This window comes from Panthera pardus, unplaced genomic scaffold, assembly GCF_024362965.1.
Source record: "Panthera pardus isolate Hobbes unplaced genomic scaffold, ASM2436296v1 HiC_scaffold_1, whole genome shotgun sequence".
NCBI classification, from domain to species: Eukaryota; Metazoa; Chordata; class Mammalia; order Carnivora; family Felidae; genus Panthera; species Panthera pardus.
The window spans coordinates 5,853,276-5,875,656 of record NW_026526654.1 but is presented as its reverse complement, the minus strand read 5'-3'; the positions used below and the strand labels follow the sequence as shown (position 1 = coordinate 5,875,656).

The window sequence follows — 22,381 nt, the reverse complement described above, 5'->3', positions numbered from 1 at the left end:
TCTCTCTCTCTCTCTCTCTCTCTCTCTCTCTCTCTCTCTCTCCCTGAGTCACGGAACCTCCCCCGAGACCTTAGTTCCCAAATAAAGCCTTTGACTGCTAAATTTTTTTTAGCCTCTGACTCCTATCTTTACCCTGACTTACGCCTGACCCTAACACCCAGCAGATCAACTTTTGCAAAATTCCTTTAGAATGTATTAGTATCAGAATCATGAATAAAATAGGAGAGTTTTATATGTATACTAATTGATATTTTCTCAGTATTTTATTTCACTACATCTCCCAGAATTGCCTGTACACCCAAGTACTTGCTTTGGACCGTTGTAGTCACTTTTTGATAGTGTAATGCCTGAAGTCCCTAAACCTCCCACAAAAGACCACCAGAGTCGTAAGTCAAAGCCAAGCGGCAAGGGTCGTTTATTGCAGGTTCGAACCTGGTCCTCTGCGCACTCGTCGCCGGTGACGCAAGAGGCCACGATCAGGGTTGGTATAGCGTTTTTATAGACAGAGACAAATAGCACAGGGGAGGTTTCAAATTATGAGGGGCCTGATTAGTTGATTTTAAAGTAAGGACATTTGTTGTTCTCTGATTGGGCGTCCTTTGTCTGTCCTTTGGCGGGAAGGCTTTGTCCGTTACTTGTGGTGGGAGGAAGAAAGGGGGAAGGGGGTAGGTGAGGAATGTGCTAAGCAAGCAGGTTTACAGAAGCGAGAAATGCCGGTTAGTTTATGTACAATCACTTATTCCATTACATATCAGACTACATTTAGGAAGTTTTACAGCCCATTTTACTACACAGCGGGTTACAATCAGGAAAGGTCTCACAATGCTCATAGCAAACAGCAAGCAAAACAGACTTCTCAGCAATTGTATTTCTTATCAAAGATCCATAATAAGCAGAAAAGAGAACCTAGCTTTAAACTAAGGCAGGGCTGTCATTTGGATTCAAAGCTGTTCCTTTCAATAGTTTCTAAAAATTTAGTTTGTAGACTCTATTTGGTAAGAAAATCAGTATCAGAAGTATCATTAAGATGTTAAATAGGAAAAGAAATACACTAATGTAGTTTGAGTTACTACATTTGGGCTGCTTTTAATCAGAATAATCTTATGTTTGTATTAGCGTAAGGTTCAATGAAGCTTTAGTTCTATGAATATAATAGTTATGCTGCAAACATTTTGCATTCCTTTTGTGATCTAATTTACAAACATTTAAAATTGTGTTGCAGTTTTGCTTTGCTATTTAATAAAAAGCTGTCTCATCAAAAAAAAAAAGTAATAAAATGAAAACGTCTTGCCATTTGGAGTAACATGGATGAAACTAATGCGCAGGAAACCTTGAAAAAGAAGACCAAAGTTGAAGGAAGCGTAACAATTCCAAATTTCAAAGGTGTAGTACTATATTACAAAGTTGTACTAATTGAAACAGTAGTACCAGCACAAAAGTAGGCATATAGAACAATAAAACAGTATAGAAAACCCAGAAGTAAAGCCACAATTACATGGTCAATTAATCTTTGACAAAGCAGGAATGAATATCCGATGAGAAAAAGATAGTCTCTTTAGCAAATGGTGTTGGGAAAACTAGACAACAAAATGCAAAGGAATAAAACTGGACCACTTTCTTACAGCATACACAAACATAAATTCTAAATGGATTAAAGACCTAAATTTAAGAACTGAAACCATAAAAATCTTAGAAGAGAACACAGGCAGTAATTTCTTTGACATCAGCCAAAACTACTTCTTCTAGCTACACCTCCATAGTCAAGGGAAATAAAAGCAAAAATAAACTATTGTGAATTAGTGCATTTACATTCAGAGTGATTATTGAGAGATATGAATTTAGTGTCATTGTGTTACCTGTAAAACTGGTGTGTCTGGTGAGGTTTTATATTCCTTTCTAGTCTTTGTTGCTCTTTTCCCCCACTCAAAGATGGGTATTTTTTTGCAGGACTAGTTTAGTAATAACAAACTCCGTTATTTTTTTGTTTTTTGGGAAACTCTATATTACCTTCCATTTTGAAATACTGCTTTGCTGGATAAAGTATTCTTGGCTGCATTTTTTTTCCCATTCAGCATGCTGAATATATCCTGCCATTCCCTTCTGATGTGCCAAGTGTCTGTGAATAGAACTTCTGTGAACCTAATCTATCTTCCCTTGTAGGTTAAGGACTTTTTTCCCCCTTACTGCTTTCATAATTCTTTCCTTGTCCATGTATTTTTGTGAATTTGACTATGATATGTCTAGGTGATGGCTAAGTTTTTTTTCTAATTTAATGGGAGCTCTCTGTGCTTTTTGGATTTTGATACCTGTTTTCTTCCTCAGATTGGGGAAGTTTCTTGCTATAATTTGCTCGAATAAACTTTTTCCCCTTTCTCTCCATTTTATGGGAGTACCTATAATATGAATGTTATGCTTTAAGGATTTGCTGAGTTCCTTAAATCTACATTTGTGATCCTATACCTTTATTTCCCTCTTCTTTTCATCTTTGTTTTTTTTTTCCACAGAAAAATCCACAGAAAACAATCCCTTCAGCATAACTTGAAGTTGGAGAATGTCAAAACCAATTTGACAATAAATTGTATTTAATAATTAAAAAAAAAAAACTTCAAAAGAATTGTAAAACAAAATGGAAAAATCACCAAATCTCAGGACAAAATCTCTTACTACTACCCCACCCCCACTTAACCCTTATCTTCCCACAATTATTTATGGAAAGCAAAGCAGGTGGCAAAAAAAAAAAAAAAATCCAGGGAAGAGAGAAAAGAGTAGCTAACAATGAGGCCTAAGATTCCTCTGAAACAACTACTAGAAAGACTGAAAGTCCTAAGTCTGACAATACTTAAAATAGTATCCAGGTAGATCTATTATATATCATACTAGAATAGAAGTATGAGTCCATGAAATTAGACAAGAAAAATCAATTAGATGCCTAAGAATGGATAAAGAAGTAAAATGTTATAAGCATAAAGGTAAGTTCTGAAAAATAATGTCATTTTAAAAGAAAAAATACAGGTATTCTGTTTTTTCTTCTCTCACAAAATATAGTTTTCACAGCCTCCTCTTAAGAATTATGTGAATCATTTCCATTCTACTTTCTTTTACAAATCTCAAACTAAGAAACTGAAATTGGTATGTGAATTTAAGTAAATCACTTAAACACAGATTATAGATTATTATAGATTATAGACCCAAATGATAACATGTCAGAGTACCTGCCCTTCCAAATGTATTCAGAGAAGAATGAAAGTCAAACTTTTGAACTCAAGACTTTCAAACAATTATATATTAATTAATACTAATTTTAAAAAGAAAACATACACAAAACCAAAAGTAACTGAAAAATAGGGAGAAAATATTTGCAACATATGCCACAGACATAGGCCTCATAATATAAAGAACTCTTAAAATTGAAGAACACAGAATTTTTTTTTTTTAATTATCTAAATTGGAAAGGAAAAAGTAAAATTCTTTATTCACAGGTAGAGTTTTATCCACAGGTAGAAATTTCTTAAAAATCCACACACACAAAAATAGAGCTGATAAATGAATTCAGCAAAACTTCAAGATGCAAGATCCACACACAAAAATCAGCAGTATTTCTTTGCGCTAACAATGAGCAATCCCAAAAAGAAATTAAGAGAGAAATTCCATTTACAATTATATCAAAACTATCTTTAAACTTTGTAATAAACTTAGGCAAGTAGCACAAGACTTGCACATTACTGGAAAAAAAAGTTAAAGAAGGCCTAAATAAATGAAACGATATCTCAGATTTATGAATTAGAACACAACATGGTTAAGATAGCAAGAACCTCAAAGTGATCTACAGATTCAGTGTGTCACCACAGCCTGTTTTTGTAGAAATGGAAAATCCAACCCTAAAATTCTTCTGGGATTGCAAGAGAACCAGAATAGCCAAATAATCTTTAAAAAAAAAAAAAAAAAAAAAAAAAAAAAAGGAAAGGAAAAACAAATATGGAGGACTCACTACCCAAAACTTACTGCAAAGCTACTACTTACCGACACTTATTACAGTACTACAAATTAAAACAATGTGGTACTGGCATACAACAGACATATGGATCAATGTATTAGAATTGAGAGTCCAGAAATATGTTCATATATCTTTATTCACTTGATTTTTAACAAGACTATTCAATAGAGAAAGAATAGTCTTTTCAACAAATGGTGCTGGGATCACATTATATCCATATACAAAAGAATAAAGTTGGACCCCTACCTCACACATACACAAAAATTAACTCAAAATGGATCAAAAACCTAAATATAATAGTTAAACTATAAAACTCTTGGAAGAAAACTTAGAAGTAAATCTTCATAGCTGTGGATTTGCCAATGGTTTCTTAAATATGACATCAAAACCATAAGCAATAAAACAAAGAGTTGAAAAATTGTACTTCATCAAAATTAAAACTTTCTGCACATCAAAGGACTCTTCCAAGAAACTAAAAATACAAATCACAGAATGGGAGAAACTATTTGGAAATCACACATCTGATGATAGTCTAATATTCAGAATATATGAAGAACTTTTACAATGCAACAACAAAAAGGGGGGGAAGCACTTTAAAAATGAGCAAAGGACTTGAATAGAAATTTCTCCAAAGAAGATACTAAATGGTGACAAAAATCTTCAAGTATCATTAATCTTTAGGTAAATGCAAATCAACAACAATGACATATCACTCCACACCCATTAATGTGGCCATAATAAAAATAAATAAATAACAATGTTTTCTTGAAATCTTATATATTGCTGGTAGGAATGTAAAATAGTTCAATTGTTGTGGGAAAAAATTTGGAAAGTCCTCAATAACTGAATTACCATATGACCCAGAAATTCCACTTTTAGGTGTATATACCTAAAAGGGTTGAAAACAAGGGTTCAAACAAAAATCTGTACATAAATGTGCGCAGTAACATTGGCACAATATTCAAAACGTAGGAAAAACCCAAATGCCTATCAACAGATGAGTGGATAGACAAAATGTGGTATACCTGTACATTAAAATATTCTTCAACCATTAAAAACAATGAAATACAGATATATGATACAACATAGGTGAACCTTGAAAACATTAATACCAAATGAGTGAAATCAGATATAAAAGGCTACATGTTAAATGACTCCACTGATATAAAATATTCAGAATAAACAAATCTATAGAGACAGAAAGTAGAAAGTAGATTGGTGTTTGCCAAGGGCCAGGGGAAGAGAGGAAGGGCAATGACTGCTTACTGGGTATGGGATTTCTTTTGAGAATGATGAAGGTATTCTAGAACTAGTTATCAGTGATGGTTGCACAACACTGTTTATGTACTCAATGCCACTAGCTAAAATGGTTAACTTTTTAAGTTTTATTAATGTAAAGCTCTTAAGAGAAGCCTAGTTGGCTCAGTCAGTAGAACATCTGACTCTCAATCTCAGGGTCATGAGTTCCAGCCCACGCTGAGCATGAAATTTACTTTAAAAAAAAAAAAACAAAAAACAAAAGTAAAGCTCTTACATGTGGGATATTATTCATATAACCATGTAGGACAATGAGTTCTGGAAAAAAAAAACTATAAGATTTTCATTTTAAATTGGTTAGAAAAACATTTACTCTACTCATTTTTTAAAAAGGCAATTACTCTACATTTCCTAAAGCCTCCTTTTTGTTAAAAGATTATTAGAAATGTTCAATATTATAATATTAAATGCTCATTATTAATATTTAATGTTTAGTACCTGCTCAGGCTGTGGAACTTAGTATCCAATTGTGTATTATTTCATCAGTTGTTTATTTAATGCTCAATTATATTATAATTTTATTAATTTATATCATAACCATTTTATAAAGATTGAATGAAGTAAAATATGTTATTCTTTTGTAAATTTAAAGTTGCAAGACACACTACTGATATGATTACAGTGTTTGTTTCTGCACCTATTAAATCAAAATGAAAAAAAATGAAGGACCAAGAACTGAAATTCAATGGAAAAATAAGGAAAAGACATTAACAGACAAAATATGTAAGATGTATATAAAATCCTTGTAGCCTTTAAACATGTGAAAAAATATTCATACTCCATAATTAGAGAAATGCAAATTAAAACATCACTTGGGAATGGGTTACAATTTTCTTCAGCAAAATTCTTCTAACTGGTCACTCTTCTTCCATGAAGAGTGTTTCTTCCTGAAACACTGTACTTGAAGCCTTATATCTTTTAGCAACTTTGCTAGTGGCAGCACTTTGGAGGACACCAGAATCTTTGGAATCACTTGACCCAAATAGCTGGTCTCTGTAGCCTAAGAGCAACCATCTCTGAGCCCATTGTCCACCACCCCACCTCCCACCCCCAAGACATCCTTTCCCTCAAACTTCCTCTGGTGCTCAGATCTACAGTCACACCTGGATACTTAAGACCCTTGCAGAACGTCTCAAGACCATTATCACTCTCACATCCTCTTGGGGTATATTCACTCATCCAGTTAAAAATGGAATTGATGAGAGTTACGGTGATTAGTGGTTTTAGCTTTAGTTCAGGTAATATTTTAGATCAAGAAGTATTTGGAGTTTTGGTTCAGATCATAATTCAACCAAGAGATGCAATATCCAGCCCACAAAGAAAACTCCAAACCTTCCTGCTGTCTTCCCAGCTGAGACACTGACTAGGTGGAAGGGTCGGGTGGAAATGGTCCCCTGACTTTCCCCTTCCATGGGGCAGAGTTGTTGCTGGGAATAGCTGACCACCCCACCCCAAGCCATTGTTTTGTGTCCAGGTAGTTAAGAACTGCTCAGTTTGATGGAATGTGAGCAAAGGATCTGCCCTGTCACTTCCTGGAGGGGACAGTGGAGTTACAAGTGGATGCATGGGGCTGGAGTCGAATGGACTACAGGGATACTGGCAGAACTCAGCGGGTGGGGGTAACACTTGTTTTTTTACTGGAATAGTGGGCATGTTTATCAAAACTCATCAGTCTGCACACATGCATTTTATCATATGTAAATGATACCTGAATAAAGCTGATTCTAAATAAAATAGCCTGAGCTAAAAAGCTTTACAAACTAAAAAGTACAATGGAAAGAAAATGAAGCCATTTGTGATCAGTCCAGCTGTACAGTGTAAGTGTAGAATTCTGTGGAGCTCCTCAGCCATAAGGACTTATCCTGGAGCCTAGGCTAGGACTAAGGAAGAATTGGCAGCAAAGGGCTTTATCCCAGTGGTAAGTCCAAGACCTAGCCCAGATGACAGGGGTCTGGAGTTAAGCATGGACAACCAGGAAAAATAAGGTAGACATTGAGCAGGAGTTGTGCTCAGCTCTCTTCCCTACTCTGGGTGAGGAGTCAGGAACCATCAGCGCAAACAGAAGTGCATTTCTAGGGTATTAATTACTCTCAATTAAAGCAGGATAGCAGAGCATCTGCCTGGGCAGGTCTCCACTACTTCTCCATTTAAACTCCCTCCTTGTCCTGTCTTTTTGCTGTCTTTCCACATGACCCTGAGGTCTGGGAGAGCCTCCCAGAATGGAAACCTAACCCCACTCCTATTCATGTGCTCATGCTATGGCTCCACGCAGCCTTGGTCTAATGCCAGAGTCTTTGCAACATGCAGAGACCTCCTGCGATCTGGCCCTCTCACCCTCCAGCCACCTCCCCAATTCTCAGCATCCTGGTTTCCATTCCTGTGTGACACTTTATACTTCACCAAAAATACCACTGCTTCCTCACATCAATGCTGAGCATGGGGAATTCCAGGAGGTTCTAAGAGCAGATCAGCTCTGGTGGTGCCCTTGGCTGCCTGGATTAGACAGCCATAGGGGGATGCAGATGAGCCTTCTTACAGTCCATGGGGCCATGGTGTCAGCAGCCATGAAGTGTGTGGGGAGGGGGTGAGATGAGAGAGGGAATCCTGAGACATGGAGGTAGTGAGGTCAGCATGCTTTGAGGGAAGTGGGCCAGGTATGTGCCTTCTACATCACCATTTCTGATTGTCCTCTCTCTCCCTAGAGCATATGGAAGAGCCACTTTCAAACTAGATTCACTTATTAATGTCTAATAGGGGCACCTGTGTGGCTCAGTTGGTTAAACATCCGACTTTGGTTCAGGTCATGATCTCATGGTCCATGAGTTTGAGCCCCACATCAGGATCTATGTTATCAGTTCAGAGCCTGGAGCCTGCTTCGGATTCTGTGTCTCCCTTTCTCTCTCTGCCCCTCCCCATTCACGCTCTTTCTCTCTCTCAAAAAAAAATGAATAAATGTTAAAAAAATGATTAATGTCTAATATTTACTCATTGCCAAGATGAACTATGTTGGCAGCTCTCACAAACCAATGTGACAGGCATTATCACTATCCCTGCAGTTCAGGTAGGAAACTGAGGCACAGAAAGGTGAGATCTGCTGCTCAGTGTTCTAGGGCTGAAATCTGAAGCCATACTCTGGTTCTATAGACCATATCCTTTATCATTGAGTCATACTGCCTCTGAGACAGAGACTTTGAGGTGCCTGTGGATAAACTACTTCCTCTCATGACATGTGATTTACTTCTGGCCAATATTATGATCATAAGTGTTGGATGCAACTGCCAGGTTTGGCCCCTGGAGCATACTGTGTGGCTCTCTAAGCTCTCTCTCTCTCTTTCTTAACTTGTAAGCCAGATAGATGCAGAACACTTAACTGAGAGCCCAAGAAGTTCCATGGGGGAACCATGGGGTAAAAGTAGCCTGGGTTCTTCCTCACTCTCAGAGGATAGCTTCCCAGGACATCTGCCTAGTCAGAAACATCTGTACAAGTTTAAGTAACTGAGAAACAAACTGTGGTTATTAAATTCCTTTGTATTAAATATATTTTTGACTAATACCTGTTTGTTATAGCAGCACAATTTAGCCTATTATTAATGGCAAAGGGAAGAAATCTGGCAGATACTATCTCAACCAAGCAATTAAGGTTAACACCAACTGTGATACAACACATCAACATCATATACCTCCCAATAAGATGAACTGAGAAAGACACAATATTTCTGTGGCATTCTTGCCAAAAATGTGTAACTTCAATCTTATGATGAGAAAACTTCAGGCAAGTTTAAATTGGAGGACATTATGAAAAATAACTTTCCAGTAAAGGAAAAACTCCAGAACTGTCACAGTGTGTAGGAGCCTGAGGAGACATAGCAATTAAATGCAAAGAATTGGATCCTGGGCCAGAAAAAAGGACATTAGTGAAAATTGGTGAAATGCAAAGGTCTATTACTTAGCAATATTGTGTTAATGCTAACTTCCTAATTTCAGTAATTGTAGCATGTTATGTAAGATGTAAACATAAGAGGAAGGTGGATGAAGGGAGTGCTAGAATTCTCTGTGTTGTTTTACAACTTTTTGGTAAGTCTCAAGTTATCTCAAAATAAAAAATAAATAAAATAAATACACGAATAAGAATGTGGTGATGAGCTACTGCCATATGGTAGCTTTGCTCTTGATACATTGTCATCAAGCCTGGACAATCAAGACCCACATTGGTTTATACACCTTCAAAAAAATTTTATTACAGAAAACTCCATTCTTCCAAGTCCATTTCAAGACCCACCTTATTTATTAAACTTGGACTTCTGTGTCTATTGGATTGAATACCTTTCTTGTTCCTTGGGTATCTGATATGGAGTCAAAAACTCTGTCTTTCATTGTAGGTTCTCAAGAAGAGGGACTGGGGCTCTGTAGCTACGTTCCATTCTGTGAAGGCTATGAAACATCTGGTCACCTGGAGCACCAACAGCATTATGTCTCTGCCTGTGAGGTTAGGCAGGGGAGTCTGCCATGCTTCAGCATCTCCTCTGCACCCCTCTTTGGGACCTGTGGACAATGTCACTGTGGGCCTGTGACCATATCAAGGACCATAACTGAAGAGCCAGATATCAGTCCTAGGGTTAACACAGGGCATTACAGGCATGACTGTGTGCAGGTGGGGATGGTGACATGTCAGTCCCCAGAAGTGCGGGGCTTTAGGCAGAAAATGCCAATAAGGTGAAAGGGTCTGTTTCTCAGAAGCAAGATGAGAAGATTAGGGAGGTCCTGGGAGCCCACAGACTAAGGTGCACAGGTTTCAAATGCAAGAAACTGGGTTGTGGTGCTGGACAGCAGCTGAAAGGAAGCCCATCCCAGAGCACATCAGGACAGATTTGGCCAGCCAGTGTACCAATGCTTTAATAATGGAGAAAAATGTGGCTGTCACAGGGCTTTGCATGGAAGGCTGTGACTGCTATTTACTGAGCAGTTAACAGGGGAAGGGTGAGGCATTTGAGGACGGCAGTTGAATCTCAGAGTAGCAGCCTCAGCAGAAGGAGGCTGGCAAAGGCTGCAGGGGTGAAAGAGACTTTGGACCCCATATCTGGGGTGGTGGGCTCATTGGAGATGGGTGTTGAGGAGCTGCCAACAGGAGGGGTGGTCAAGGTTGCATTGGGAATGGCGGTTGAGGAGGTGTTGGCACTGTCTACACACTCAAACTTTCGGAAGATGACTCCTCCAATTGTCCGGTTCTCAGAAGATAGGAACTGACAGGTGGAGTTACTGATGTTGGAACAGCCTTTCAGCACAAGCGTCTTAGACTCTGTGAATGCAATGGAGACAATAAGGACTTCACCTCCCTTTTTGTGCTTCTTCCACAGGCCTCTCAGCAACCTGAAACCTGTTTTAAATCTAAAACAAGAGCTTAGAGGAAAGACCTAGGATCAAGAACACCAAATGGAGGGGCGCCTGGGTGGCTCAGTCAGTTAAGTGTCTGACTCTTGATGTTGGCTAAGGTCATGGTCTCATAGTTTGTGAGTTCCAGTCCTGCATCAGGCTCTCCACCAACAGCACAGAGCCTGCTTCAGATCCTCTTTCTCCCTTTCTCTGTGCCTCTCCCTCTCTCTGCCTCTGCTCTCTCTCTCTCTCTCTCTCTCTCTTTCAAAATAAATGAACATTAAAAAAACAAAATCACACCAAATGGTAATAGCAGAGGGGCCACATAGGTCAGAACACAGACCCCCACCTAACTCCAGAAGAAACTGAAGCTCCAGAAGGTGGATGCAAGCCTGAGCTCACAGAAATAAGCCTGGGACTCAAATCTCCAGTGTTTACTTGAGGAGCTGACAGGTGAAAAAATCCAGGGATGGGCTCATCCCCTCTGCTCTCAGTCCAGGAAGGTCTTCTCCCAGACTCCCCTCCTCCAGGTTCTGGTTTCCATCCCCACTTTTCTTTAGACCTGAGTTCTCTCTGCCAGAATTTTCTCTAAGAAAACTAGAGGTGATCTTAATTCTAAATCTGAATTATATTGTATTTAACCCTGTTAAAGGTGCAAGTCCTAGGAAAAGGCCAAGGGAATTTGCAAAGAAGATGTTGTTGTGATTGCAACTACCATTATTGAGCTCATAGTATGTGCCAGTATTGCTCTAATGGCTACAACTTAAACAGCTCTGGGGAACAGACAGTTCACAGGGGAGGAAAAACCTGGAAGGGACTAGCTACTTATCTGAACAAGGGCTACAAACTTGCTTTGAGAAGGAAGGAAAACTCTCCAAATCCCTTTGAAGAAAACAATGACTTACTTTTCTATAGAAAATAGCAGTGCTGGAGATTGAATTAGAGTGAGCTACAAAAATGTGTTGCTTGGCACATGTCTACAGTATTGGGGGGGGGGGAGGGAAGTGGGCAAAAATAAACAAACAAAAAAACACCCCTACATGTATGGCCACTTTGATCTGTCTGGTCTTCAGATTAAGTCAAATACTATGAATTTAAAAAAAAATCTATCCTTGGCACCAAATGATACCTGGTAACAAGCTGAGTGGAAAGAGAAAGTCTTTCTGATGTTGTTGTTATCTTTAGACATAGTTTAGAATTAAACATCAGAACTGTGTTTAAATCCTAGGGATTTTTAAATTTTTTTTGAAAATCCTTATATCACTAAATGAGAGAAGTCAATGTGAAAAGGCTACATACTATGTGATTCCAAATATATGATATTCTGATAAAAGCAAAATTATGGGGAGAGTACAAAGATCTGAGGTTTCCAGGGGTAAGAGATTAATAGAGGATTTTTAGGGCAGTGAAACTACTGTGTGTGATGCTATAATGGTAGATACATGTCATTATACATTTGTCAAAACCTATGGAATATGCAACACAAACAGTGAATCCTAATGTAAACCTTGGACTCTGGGTAATAATGATGTGTCAATGTAGGTTCATAGATTACAACAAATGTTCGATTTTGGTGTGGAATGTTGATAGCAGGGGGAGTCTATGTATGTGTGGGAACACATATGGGGTATGTGGAAATCTCTCTACCTTTTTCTCAACTTTTCTGTGAACCTAAAACTCTTCTAAAAAATCTTTAGAAAAGTAAAAAAAAGCTTCAAGATACGTGTGATGTTTGACCCCACTGAAAAATCTGCAATTACATGTAAACATGGATTTCCAATACTATAATTGTCATTAACAAAAGTTGAAATTAAATTGTACTTGAGTGTTGGTGTTCTTAAACTATTTTTATTCTAAGCCGTATTGTGATGGAGACTCACTGGCTGTTCTAATTTTAGCTTCATGTCTCTTCCTTTCCTGCTGGCCCACCACTAGACACCATTAGAATGCATTTCCACCCTCCAATGCAGTTTGGGTTCTGGCCAACAGAATGTGAGAAAGTGACTCATGTACCTCCAGGCCTTGCCTATAAAAACCTGCCTGCCTGGGTGCCTGGGTGGCTCAGTAGGTTCATGAGTTTGAGCCCCCCATGGGGCTCTCTGATGTCAGTGGGGGGCCCACTTTGGATCCCCTGTCTCCCTCTCTCTGCCTCTCTCTCTCTCTCAAACATAAACATTAAAAAAAAAAGACTTTCCTGCCTTCCTCTACTCCTTCTCTTTCCCCCACCTATTGGTGAGATTCAAAGAATATAGCAGGCAGCTGCCAAGTTCTGGGTAGGTGGGAACCAGAGCCTCGAGATGGAAGAAACACAGGCCCCAAAACTCTGCAATAAACTGCCATATGAGCAAAAAACAAACATCTGTTACATTGAGCCAGAGGATTTAGAGGTTGCTTTTTAACAGTAATAAACATAACCTAACTAATAAATGTATTATTCTTTAAATACTTGGGTATAGTATTAGCTTTGTATTTTATAATGGTTAACTTGTGGGGCTCCTGGGTGGCTCAATCAGTTTAGACTCAGACTCTTGGTTTCAGCTCAGGTCATGATCTCATGGTTTGTGAATTCAAGCCCCACATCAGGCTTTGTGCTGACAGCAGAGAACCTTCTTGGAATTCTCTCTCTCCCTCTCTCTCTGACCCTCTCTTACTCTCTCTCTTCCTCTCTAAATAAATAAATAAATAAATAAATAAATAAATAAATAGTTAACTTGTATTTCATAATGGTTAATATCAAATTACTTCTATAGCAAAAAGCAAATTGTTGGCTCTTAAACCCAATCTAACTCTTTCAGTCAGGTGATCCATGTTGTCATAAGCCGACACTTCTCAGTGACAAGTAGAGAGAAAAGTGTTAAGTATTAAAAGGAAATAAAAGCAAACACACACCCCCACAGAACAACCCAACCTAGTAAAGAAATAAATGCCAGGAATGACACAATGCACTTAAACAGGCCTGGCTTGATTATAAGCCACAGTAGAACAAGGTTCAAGAGGTGGACAGCCCAGAAGGAATGGTTCTGGACTAAGGTGGCAGAAATAGCAAACAGCTCAAGGCTACATTAACAGCCTCACTATCTCAAAGACATTCTGACCTTGTCTTTTTATCCTACTAACCTCCCCCAGCCTTCTTTTGTTAACCTAGAACTTATTACCCAACACTTGATAGGTTTTCAACTCAAGTCTCATAAAAGGAAATCAAAACCCCAAGACGTACCAGTCTTAAATTCTGCAACAAGACTAACACACCGTTCTTCTTTATAACATTTCCTGGATTTCACACTACAGGAAGTTTCATTAGATCCGTAACATGCAAGACACTCTGTGTTGTTGGACACATCTTCCTGTAGAGGAGCTGGGAAGAATAAGAGAAATTTAGAACAGTGTTAAAACACAGAACATGGCACTGCCTTGTACTGAAGGAGACAAGCAAGCAAATATGCTGGCCAGAGAGAACTTGAGAATGGGCAATTGCATGAAGACACTAATCATCCCAGCCAAATAGTTACATATCCCCCCAAAACAGTTATAGCACACAACCCCACACACTTGCCCTTACAAACCATTCAGTCTTTAAGAACTATGGTCAGTGGTTGTGTTGGGCTGAGAAGAAAACCAACCGATGTCAACATTAGACAGCTATAATGAACATGCCAATAAGTGTATAGATGTCACTAAATCTTTCTCTGAATAGGGGTACCTGGGTGGCTCAGTCTGTTAAGCATCCAATTTCGGCTCAGGTCATGATTTCACAGTGAGTTTGAGTCCTGTGTTGGGCACTGTGCTGACAGCTCAGAGTCTGGAGGCTGCTTCAGATTCTGTGTGTGTGTCTCTCTCTCTGCCCCTCCCCAACTCGTTCTCTCTCTCTCTCTCTCTCTCTCTATATATATATATATATATAGATATATAGATATAGATATAGATATAGATATATATATCTGCCTCTCTCTCTCTGTTCCTCTCTCCCCAAAATAAATAAACCTTTAAATAAATAAATCTTTCTCTGAATAAATGAACACATGCCATTACTTACCAAAATTATACTGAGACCCAGTTCTGCTATTAATGACCTATGCTAGAACTATGACCAATTAACCTTGCCTTTGTGGCTATGTTTTCTTCTCCTTGAAAAAAGAGCTTTGGTAGGAGGGGCATCTGGGTGGCTCAGTCAGTTAAGTATCCTACTCTTGATTTCAGTTCAGGTCAGGATCTCATGGTTCATGAGTTCAAGCCCCACATCAGGCTCTGCACTGACAGCAAGGAGCCTGCTCGAGATTCTCTCTCCCTCTCCATCTGTTCCTCTCCTGCTCTTTCTCTCTCAAAATAAATAAACACTAAAAAGAGAGAGAGCTTTGTATGGACCAACAGTTGTCAAATTATGGTCCAAGAACTACTGGGAATCACCCAAGAATCTTTCAGGGAGTCCACAAGGTCAAAAACATTTTCATGATAATACTAAGATGTTCGTTGCCTCTTTCACTCTCTTTCTCTCATGAATGTACAGTGGAGTTTTTGAAAGGTTACATGACATGAGAGATTGAAACAGATTAAATAAATGCACAAGCAAATGCAAAGAAGACAACTGGGTTGTCTTCTATTAAGCCAGTAACCAAACATGTTTGAGAAAATATGTAACAATGCCACTTTTCTTACTAAATATTATGTTTTGTTTTGGAAGATATGCTTTTTTCTATTTAAAAATGTTATTAATGTTCATATGTGGGTTTATTATTTTTTAGGAACCTCAATAAAGATTTTTAAAATTTCTTTTGGACATTTTTTTAATTTTTAAAATTTCTAATACAGTAAATACTGATCATATGGATCACATAAATCAAAGTTCTCTGGAGTTCGCCATAATTTTTAATACCTACAGTCTTAAAATAGGGCCTGAAACCACATTTTAGAACTACTAATAAGCATCTAATTCCATCCAACTTGGAGTGCTGTGATTTCTGTCTGTACTTGGAAAAGAGGAAAGCATGAGAGTAGTGGTGGTTTTCCCATTTTCCTGTAATTGTTGTAATTGTTGTAAGTCAGCTATTTATATTACTTAGATATGTACTGAAGCTCTTGGACCTGAGATGTCCCCCAGAGAGTGAGAACCACAGGTGGCAAAGGAAGGGACAGGGCCAGGTAGACAGAGGGAGGATGGCACATTGCCAGCACCCACCTAGAGCATCACTGGTGTCATTACACTCCTTCCCTTGGCAACACTGGCTTGTAAAGTGAAAACGTTCTTCACCAGACACGTGGACAGTGAAAGCTTCAACCATGTCTCTTCCTTCCCTGCAGTTGTCTGCAGAGCAGGCCTTATCCTGATATAATGCAATGGCTGCCGCTGCACAAAGACAAACACAGAATATCATCCCTGGGTGCTGAAGCTTCAGAGAGGGCAGAGACCCTGAATAGTGACTGCTTTAGGAAACAGTAGAAACATATCCTCAGTTCAATGTGATTTCAGAGACACTTGGGAGAGTTTCCTGCAAAAAGAAAAAATTTTCCCCATGAGGTAGTTCCTTCCTTTAGCAGGAGACTAGCAGAGGTGCAGGCTAAACTTCAGGACAAAGACTGATGAGGAGCTTGAAAATGGTAGTTCGGGCCAATATTCCAGAGTGCACTTATCAGTCTTAGCATCTTGAAAAATAGCCAAGCAGATCTGATGGTCCTAAGTGCAATCTGATGTTAAACCTGAATACAGTCAAGCTTTTAGATCAGAGCTATCTGATATGGTAGTTAGTAGCTATATGTGGCTATTTAAAATTCAGCTCTTCAGTCATATAACCACATTTCAAGTGGCCAATAACTACATGAGGCTAATATATAAGACAGCATTGATGTAAACTTTTCCATTATTGAAGAAAGTTCTACTGAGCAGCATGGATCCAATTTATAGGAAAATACCAGAAATAGGGGAAGAAAGAAATGACACCACAAAGAAGCAATTAACCAAAGCCAGAATATGAGACAACTATAGGACAAATGGTCCAGTTTCTCCAACAAATCAGTGGGATTGAACAACAACAACAAAATGATGATTGATTCCTGTTATAAAACAAATTGGACATATTAGATCTGACAGCAAAATACAGTGTGGGGATTTTGTTTATATATAAATTCTAATACATTAACTATAACACAACATCTGAAACAATTGAGAAATTTTTAAGATGCCCTGGCTACTACAGAAAATTAAAGAATTCCAGCTAATTTTCTTAGGCATATAATGGTATGGTAGTTACATAAAAAGAAAAAAAAAAGTCCTTATCAGAGATGAATAGTGAAGTATTTTTAGGTGAAATTACATGATATCTAAGTTTGCTTTAAAATACCATTGCATGGGCACCTGGGTGGCCCAGTTGGTTAAGCATCCAATTTTGGCTTAGGTCATGATCTTATGGTTCATTAGTTCAAGCCCCACATCAGACTCTGCTCTGGCAGCTCAGAGCTTGCTTGGGATTCTGTCCCTGCCCCCATCTCTTTCTGCCCCTCCCCCACTTTCTCTCTGTCTCTCTCTTTCTCAAAAAAAAAAAAAAAAAGTAAATTTTAAAAACAAAAGAAAAAATAAATTTCAAAAAATAAATAAAATATTATTACAAAAAAAGGCAAAATGTTGATAATTATTGACACAGGATAGTGGTTACATGGCAATGCATTATATTCTTCTTCTTGCTTTTGTGCATATTTGAAAATGCCCATAATAAAAAGTTAAAAATAAATCTAAGTGCTCTGAGAGAGAGGTAACAATCATGCCAGGAAAACACCCTGGGAGGGAGTATGAGTGAAAGTATGTTGGGTCTGGAACAGGAATGAGCACTGAAACAGAGAAAATTGGGGAGGAAAAATGGAAGAATGCAAGCACCCAGAGCAAAGTTCCTGCTTTGCGGTTTACTAAGAGGTTCCCCTGCTTCTCACATCCACTAATTCAGGTACAGAATGAGATTTCAGTCAAGGGCAGCCATTCCAAAAAGCCACAAGGGCTTGCCTGTTTGCTCCTGCATTCTCATCTGACTTCTGAATTTTGCTTCTTCTGGAAGGCATATCCATGAGCCCATCTCTCTCTTTGCACAGCTGGGCCTTTCCTCAGCCTTCCTTTCTTCCCTCGCCACCCTATCCAGCTCCTGCCCCATGCTAATCCCAGAAATGGGGGGTTATAGCATCCCAGACTCACCTAGAGAAGAGTTGGCCAAGAAACTGGTACAGCTGACATTGGCACTTGAGGGACACCTAGTGATGTTGCTGTTGACACAGGAGTTTGTCAATGAATTACACTGCACACAACTGAGGGATTCTGGGGAGACAAGATGTCCAACATTGTCAACATTCAGGAGACACTTATAGAGTGTACTATGGACAAAGCACCACATCCATCTCAAGCTAAAGGAATAGCTGGGAGGTATCCCTTCCCTCTGGCATCCCCCAAACTTGAGGCTGTGAGATATAGCCACCCCCATTAGTTTCTCACCACTGTCCACCATTTCCCAGTGGGAATAACCACAGCACAGAGCCCCAGCTCCACTGACACCAGTGTGCACAGAGAAGTCTCCCATTATCCACTGACCAGACTTTGACATGAGAGGCCACATGAGAGAACCCCAGAGCACCAAGAACAGAAGACCTTGATGAGGTGTGAAAAGAGGTCTTTATTCCCAAAGGGTGTCATTGTTTTCCCTCACCTACAGCTGTTACCACAAGTGCCGCGATGATACAGGTAAGGAGGATGCCTTTCATGGTGCTGGATCTGGTGTCTCACAAGGACAAGGACTGTGGCTGTACAGCTCTAAGCCTGAAGAGACACAAATAAGGCAGTCTGGGGTCTTGGAACATCCCCTAATTGTAATCATACTTTGATAAGCCCAGCACACAGCCCATCCTTGTGAAAGAAAGAGTCAGCATTCTTAGCTGTGAGCACAGATTTGTGATGCAGTTTCTATGCTGTCCTTTTATGTGCATCAGTCTGGGATTTCCCCAATTCTGGATGCCTGCAGAAACATCTACACACAGATACAAAACGCAGCCTGTGCATTTCCTACGGAGCCACTTCAGGTACAAGATGGGCAAGCAGAAGATTGCCAGCCCCACTGGGAATGGGATCCAAGAAGAAAGCTGGGCTTTCCTGTCCCAGAGCATAATGTAATCCTCTAGCTAATATCTGGCCTCATACACATAATTGAGGGGCTTACCGTTGTCATCACCACCCCAGTGGGCAGACACCTATTGAGCACTTTATTCTGAGCACTCTGTGTTCTTTAATTCATGTAATGCCTCCACCCTAGCAGACAGGAACTATTATTAACATCGCCCTCATTTCGTAGGGAAAATCAAGTCCCAGAGAGGTTAAATAAATCACTCAAAGTCAAGGTCACATTCTTGGGAGGTGATAGAGCTGGGGTTAGCTAAGGCCCCTAACCACCACCCACACTGCCTCAAACTCATGTGAGTACCAGAGCCCCAGGCCTGAACACAATCAGGCTACAGGACTGAACCAGAGGCTCCAGCACAGCAGTCTTTCTGTATCCACCAATCATCTGATAGCTATAGTTTCTCTGTATTCATTAGGATCCTGAATCAGAGCTCCCAGAATTTCATCTTGCCCATGTATCAAAGGAGCAAGGAGGGGAAGTATCTGGCTCTGCACGGAGTCCTTCCTGATTGTTAGCTCATTTACCCTATAAACAGTAGCCACAAGCTGCATGTGGCTATTTGAATTTAGATTCATTGAAATGTTGAAAAAAACCAGCATTCTGTTTCTCAGTCACCTGGCTAGTGACTGCTTATTGGCCAGCACAACTTTGGAACATTTCCTTCATCACAGAAAGTCCCAGCGCACAGTGTTGCTTATTGCTCTGCTCAGGAGGTGGCAAACTTATAGACAGAGATAATGAATGCTGCCCAAATTCACTCAGCTTGTTAGGTCAAAATTGGGACTTCATTCTGAATCCTTTAAGCTCCAAAGCTGAGTTGCACCATGATAGGGAGAACTGACCTTCACCTGGGAGCTGCAGCCCACCTCTCACCTCTTACCTTTCCACACTACATACATGTACACACCACACACACCACTTCAACTATGATCTCTTAGTTGACTTATTAGGGGTTGGTGAAAATGAAAAGAAACTAGTTCAATCAGGGGAGGCAGATGGGCCCATATATTATCTAATGGCCACAAAATATAAAAAAAAAAAAAATACAAGGAGAAAAATTAAGTATGTCTAATTTGAAGCTTGTGGCAGATGTTCTCTTCATTGCACCCTGCATGTCCCCATGCCCGATGACCCCTCCAGGCTTCAGGAACCCCAGTAGGGAGAGAGGCTCATGGGGGTGAGCCTCCTGGGAAGGGTCTTCTCAAGCCTTGTGAGTGTGGAAGAGGATGGAAAGGGAGGTAAAGAGATGAGCGTAAAGAGGCCATAGCAGCCATGCCTGGTACATAAATTGCTTCTCCTTGTGGCATAAACATGATTATTAGCCTCATTTTCATAGGGAAATAAAGGAGGCCCAGAGAGATCAGGATCCAGTCCAGGGACACATGGCAGAGAGTCAGAGTCTGGAGTGGTGAGAACTTGGGCCCTGCTTGCCACCTCTGAAGCCAGTGAGGTGGAGGTTGGGAAAGGGAGCCTCATATGGAAAATGTGAACACGCAGCATCTAAAAAAACCCTTTGCAAAGTACTTCCTTCCACTCATTCTATAATTGGGTATTTTCAATAGCCTGAGAGGGTTCTACCACAATTGCTTTCATTTTATACACAGGCAAGCAGAGTTCAGAGCAGGTATGAAAAGGACAAAGCACATACCATGAGCAAACCCCACAATGCACACATCTCTCCTCACCAGCCTTCCCTTTCCTGAGTGTTGCTAAAGAAGCCAGAGCCATGAGAATGCCCTGGACCGCAACCACCCCCACAATGCCCTTCCCTTGGTTTCAGCTCCTCTCAAGGTGGGACACCCTCCCCCCACCCACAGCTTGGCTTCAACCCCTCACCTTCAGAGTCTGTCCTGGAGACTGCCCACAGAAGGTGGATCCCAGCAGAGGATTAGAGCAGGAGTGTAAAGGGCCTTATATAGCAGGTGACTACACAATCAGAAACCACAGCTACCTGCAGGGAGGGACTTCTGGGTCAGGCTGGACTCTGCCCAGTCACAGGGCCACAGGGAGCTTAATCCTTTGGCAGCTGTGCATTTGGTCAAATATCTGAGGCTTCCAGAATTTGAGTGCAACTTTGGTTAAGGCCTGCCTTTGGCAAAGCATGCAAGAAGTAAGATGTGTCTCAGGCATGGTCTTATGTTGGCTGTGGCCCACAGAATGGATTACAGTATCTGTTAATAAATCACAAGCCTCACATTATACCAGCTTGATAAAGCAGTCACCTTGATTAGTCCATTTACAGATAAGGAAATGAAGGCACAGGAGAGAAACATAAGAGACTTGCCCAAGATCACACAGCTCAGGCAGAGTCAGAACTCAGAATCAGGTCACATAGAGTCCATGCAGCTTAGGAAAGGGGAGTCAGGCCCCATGGGGCCTCAATAAGTCTCAGAGTCCTTTAGCCAAGATGAGGGAAAACCCACTGTGCAACCTTACAGGGTAGAGGGGTCACAAAGCCCTTGCTTGCAGCATATCCTACACACCTGTGTGAGGGGCCCACAAGCATTTCTGCTGCCAACACCAACACTCGAATTCATCCAGCCTCACCATCAGGGAAGCCACTATTGATAAGAACCTGGGTCAGCACCTCCCAGCAGCATCACATTGTGCCATCGATGCTCCTGGCATTGAGAATAAACTGGAGTTACCTGCTCTTTTCTTCTTTCTGCTGTCCCTGCCACCTCAAGACACATATGCATGCACATTCATGCACACACTGACATACACACAAACTCAGACATATATTCACACACATCATAAACCACAGACACACACACACACACACACACACACACACACACACACACATGCATGAACATCCATACACACACACACACACATACACACCACATCACACCAATATCCCCAGCCTGCAGTTAAACTTGGAGTTCCCCGTTCTTGAAAATACCTTTGTTTTTTTAAAAAAAAGTATGTATGTATGTATGTATGTATGTATGTATGTATTTTGAGAGAAAGAGAGAGCGTGAGCCAGGGAGGAGCAGAAAGAGAGGGAGACAGAGGATCCCAAGCCCTGACCCGGGGCTCCAACTTGAGATGGGGGGCTCCATCTCACAAACCATGAAAACATGACCTGAACCAAAATCAAGAGTCAGATGATTAACCGACTGAGCACCCAGGCATCCTGAAAATACTACTTATCCATTTGACCTACTCTGTCACTCAGCTTTCCCTTCTTTTCCCAAGCTCATGCTTTCATTCAACAAACTTTTTTTTTTTTTTTTTTTTTTTTTTTTTTTTTTGCACTATGCATCAGGTCTGCTCCAAGCATTTGGGAGGTATCTGAGCAAAGAGACAGAGACTGCCCTCCTTGAGTGTAGTCATGAATGTGAAACAGAAAACATACATAAAGTGATAAACAAGCAAATTACAGAGTAGATTAGAATGTGGTGACTGCTCTGATGAAAAGACAGAGAAAAGCAAAAGCAAAGGTGAAGGACCAAGCATGCTGGGGAACACAGGATTCAATTTTAAATAAGGAGGTCTGCATTGGTTTCATGAAGAAGGTGAAATTTGGGTCATTTTTGTAAGCAGAGCC

At 40.1% G+C, this 22,381-nt stretch overlaps 1 protein-coding gene across 1 annotated transcript; it reads right to left on the bottom strand.

Annotated features, from left to right (window-relative positions):
- Nucleotides 1-4,112: 4,112 nt before the first annotated feature.
- Nucleotides 4,113-20,793, bottom strand: LYPD8 (LY6/PLAUR domain containing 8). Its single transcript, XM_019433146.2, has 6 exons — nt 20,662-20,793; nt 18,358-18,467; nt 17,853-17,972; nt 15,855-16,022; nt 13,899-14,036; nt 4,113-10,607 (listed from the first exon to the last, which is right to left on the bottom strand). The coding sequence occupies exons 2-6, from the start codon at nt 18,410-18,412 to the stop codon at nt 10,318-10,320; spliced, it is 771 nt and encodes a 256-aa protein (XP_019288691.1). The 5' UTR covers nt 18,413-18,467; nt 20,662-20,793; the 3' UTR covers nt 4,113-10,317.
- Nucleotides 20,794-22,381: the final 1,588 nt, after the last annotated feature.